General features: G+C 51.0%; 1 protein-coding gene across 1 annotated transcript; it reads left to right on the plus strand.

Moving 5' to 3' along the window:
• The first annotated feature begins 324 nt into the window (after window positions 1-324).
• On the plus strand, window positions 325-2,264 carry HILPDA (hypoxia inducible lipid droplet associated). Its single transcript, XM_026510650.4, is given in 3 exon segments — window positions 325-481; window positions 1,341-1,558; window positions 1,561-2,264. Coding segments are annotated over 2 exon segments (189 nt in total). The 5' UTR covers window positions 325-481; window positions 1,341-1,407; the 3' UTR covers window positions 1,599-2,264.
• The last annotated feature ends 1,155 nt before the right edge of the window (window positions 2,265-3,419 follow it).

A 3,419-nucleotide genomic window follows, 5' to 3' on the forward strand; every position in this document is an offset into this window, starting at 1 on the left:
GGCACTTAGGTGTGTCTCCAATCCACTTGGTATGGGAGTAAATGGACTGATTCCCTCCCGTTTCCTGCAGCAGAAGAAGGCAATCCAAGTTAACACATACGCTAGTCCTACTGCCGTCCCCCGTGACTCAGCCCCAAGCTGTGTTCTTTCTGAAACAGGTCAGACTGGGGGCACAACGCCGGAGCCCAGACCTCGGACCACCCCCGCCTGGGGGCGGGGCCGCGGACGTGCGTCAAGCCCTGTGCGCGCGGCCCAGTGCGTGCGGCCCGAGTGCGCGTGCGCGGCTCCGGGGCGGGGCCGTCGCTATAAGTGGGCGGTGTGGGCAACGTCGTTCTGCTCCTCCTTGCCTAGGGCTGCGCTTTTATATGGTGAGAGTCGTCTGGGCTGCGAGTTAGCGCTATTCGGGAGCTGACTTTTCTGCGGACTCTTGCACGACCCGCGGTTACAGCGAGCGGACCGCTGCTGGCCCTTCCTCCTGGAGGTGAGCGGCCCTGTGGGCTTCCCCGGCTCTCCGCCCCCATTCCCCAGGCTGCGTTGCCCCGCGGGCCGCCTCGGGTTCCCGGCCTGGGGCCGCGCCTCCCGGCCTTCTGCTCCTCTCTCTGTCCCCCTGGGTCCGGAGTCAGCCGCTCCAGCCCTGTTAGGGATGGTCCTGTGTTCATGTGGCTGTCCTCACGCTTTCAAGTGCTGGGTTAGGCGTCCCAGTCCTGCCCTCCCAGAGCGTGGCGTGTTGTGTGTGCGCTGCCTAATTTCTTGCCTGGATTGTAAACCCTATGAGGGCAGGGTTCGTGTCTACCGGACCCCTTATGGCCCTAATACCTTCCCGGCTGCCTAACACATTATAGGTATTCAGGGTGTATTCGTTAAATAAGTGAACTTGATAGGTTTGACTGTCTCAGAATTATTTTGGCTTTACCAAAAAGTTGATGATTAACTGGAACCTGACTGAGATGTGAGGAGAACCTCTAGGCAGGTTGCTTTCTCAGGGGCATGTCCTTAACCTCCCCCCTCGAAAACGAAAAGACTCCGTTCAGGCCCGTTTGGTCCCTGGATTGCGGCGTGGGGATTGTGCATTGCATCTGGCAGAAGTAAAAGGTTTTACTTTAGAAGAAGTCAGATTTTTAAGGTGTGCCCTTGAATTAGTCCCAGAAGCAAGACTAGTTCTGCAGCCATGGAGTTTACGGTGTAAATGTGCTCGGAGATTCCGTTGCGGAAGAACATCTACTGGTCCCTGTCTCTCTGACTGGCTGAGCCTCACCCTTAGTTCCATGGGAAGACAGGTCAGGACTAGATGCATGCATATCCCAAAAGGTTGTAAATTAACCTCACCTCTCTTTCCTCAGTATCCAGAGGCCTTGGAGAAGCGAAGACAGCTCTATTACTCTACAGAGGAGTGGGGTCCTTTCAGCCATGAAGCCTGTGTTGAACCTCTATCTCTTAGGTGTGGTGCTGACCCTGCTCTCCATCTTCGTTAGACTGATGGAGTCCCTGGGAGGCTTACTGGAGAGCCCATTGCCTGGGAACTCCTGGACCACCAGAGGTCAGCCAGCCAGCACAGAGCCGCCAAGGGCGTTCCAGACCATCCATCCAGAGGGGTGTGATAAGACCTCTCTCCACCAGCTATAACCTTGGAACACTGGCCTAAACACATCCAGGTGGTTGTCCAGTTGCTGGGCAGGAAAGCTCAGAACATCAGTGTTATCAGAACTGTTACCAGGCCCTCGAAGGGCCTCTCCATCTCGATGCTCCTTGCCCTGGAAAAAGAAGCCTAATATACAGGTGTGAGCAGGTTGCCTATGACTGCGATGGAATAATGTTACTGCTTTCCCCAGGGTCTGTATGCTCTGGTGTCCTTGGCAACATGGCTCTGATGCCTCTTAGATAGGGACTTGTGTGTCATATTCAGCTGTTGGGAGATGGTGCCGTTTTCATCCCTGCTTCGTCAACATCTGCCAAGAGTTCTTCAAGCTTAGATGTTTTATGGTCAGTTTATGTGGTGGTCAGTTTCTCTTCCACGAGAGCTTGTCTGTGTGTGGACAACAGTTGAAGTGGTGTATGGGTTGGTTGTACAGAGGGGGATGATGAAATAGTCAGTGTCCACCTCTCGTTTCACATGGTAAAGTCCTTTCTCCAACACAGCATGTATGCGTGTATATTGATCTGAAGGGGGCAGTGGGATGACAAAGCCTGCTCAAGAATGGCATTATGGCCACCATGTGGCTTAAATGAATTTTTCTAATGAAATAAAAATGGTATATATATTTCTAGTATGTGTCATATTGACCTCTGCCCTTGAAATTAGTGGTGGGGAAGGGTCTTAATTCCTAGATTTGGGGTTTGACATCTTAAAAACTCAGGAGCAGAAAAGTACTTAAAACACTTTGTTTAAAAATGTCGGGGCGCCTGGGTGGCTCAGTCCATTAAGCATCTGAATCAATCTCAGGGTCGTAAGTTCAAGGCCCTCATTGGGCTCCACACTGGGCATAGAACCTACTTAGAAAAACATAAAAAATGAAACATAACACAAATAAACCTGAATTTGGAGGCAAGGGCAGTTGGGTCTGCCCTGAATCCACCAGTTTTCTGAGCCTGGGCCAAGAATATTCTAGTCCTCTCTTGACTCTTCATTCCTAAAGAAAAGGAAAAATGATTATTTCTTCTAGCACCTTCACCTTCAGTCTCCGGGGGAAAGAGGACTATCTGTCCAGTAGGCTTTGTTTTTTTCTTCTGTACTGCTGTTATCCACCAGAACGAGTGCTCAATTTTGATTGTTCTCCGGGTCAGCTGGTAAATGTCCACACTTCACAGTTGTTGTTGCTCACTCCCAGATCGTCACAGCTTGGCTCTTCCACACAAATGGAGGGTTTGGGGTTTTTTGTATCCACTACTCCTCCAACCCCTACTGTATGTTGAAGTGCATTCACTCCTCTGCGCATGGTAATATACCCATTTACACTCTCTTGATGTGTGTTGTTTTATCGATGGTGAGTTTGATCTACTTTTGCCAAAGGGTGCGAATGGAGTTTGGTGCCTCTGTTAAGCCACTGTTGCTTCCTGACTTGCTCTTGAGCCTGAGTGCCACTACTCTGGAAGCTGGTGGTTTGGGCATCACTTCTGTTGCACTATGGTGGTCACTAGTGGCTGTTTAACAAGTATTTCCAGCTTTCCACCTTCTGGGCACGTGGTACGACCTGGCTCCCAGATCCTCTCTGGATGGCTGGGGTTAGGTGGCTCGTCTCTCGGTAGCGTAGTACACTAAAAGATATGGTTGGCTTTTTTTTTTTTTTTTAAGATTTTATTTATTTATTTGACAGAGATAGAGACAGCCAGCGAGAGAGGGAACACAAGCAGGGGGTGTGGGAGAGGAAGAAGCAGGCTCATAGCAGAGGAGCCTGATGTGGGGCTCGATCCCAGAACACTGG

Source organism: Ursus arctos, unplaced genomic scaffold (genome assembly GCF_023065955.2).
Source record: "Ursus arctos isolate Adak ecotype North America unplaced genomic scaffold, UrsArc2.0 scaffold_3, whole genome shotgun sequence".
NCBI lineage: Eukaryota > Metazoa > Chordata > Mammalia > Carnivora > Ursidae > Ursus > Ursus arctos.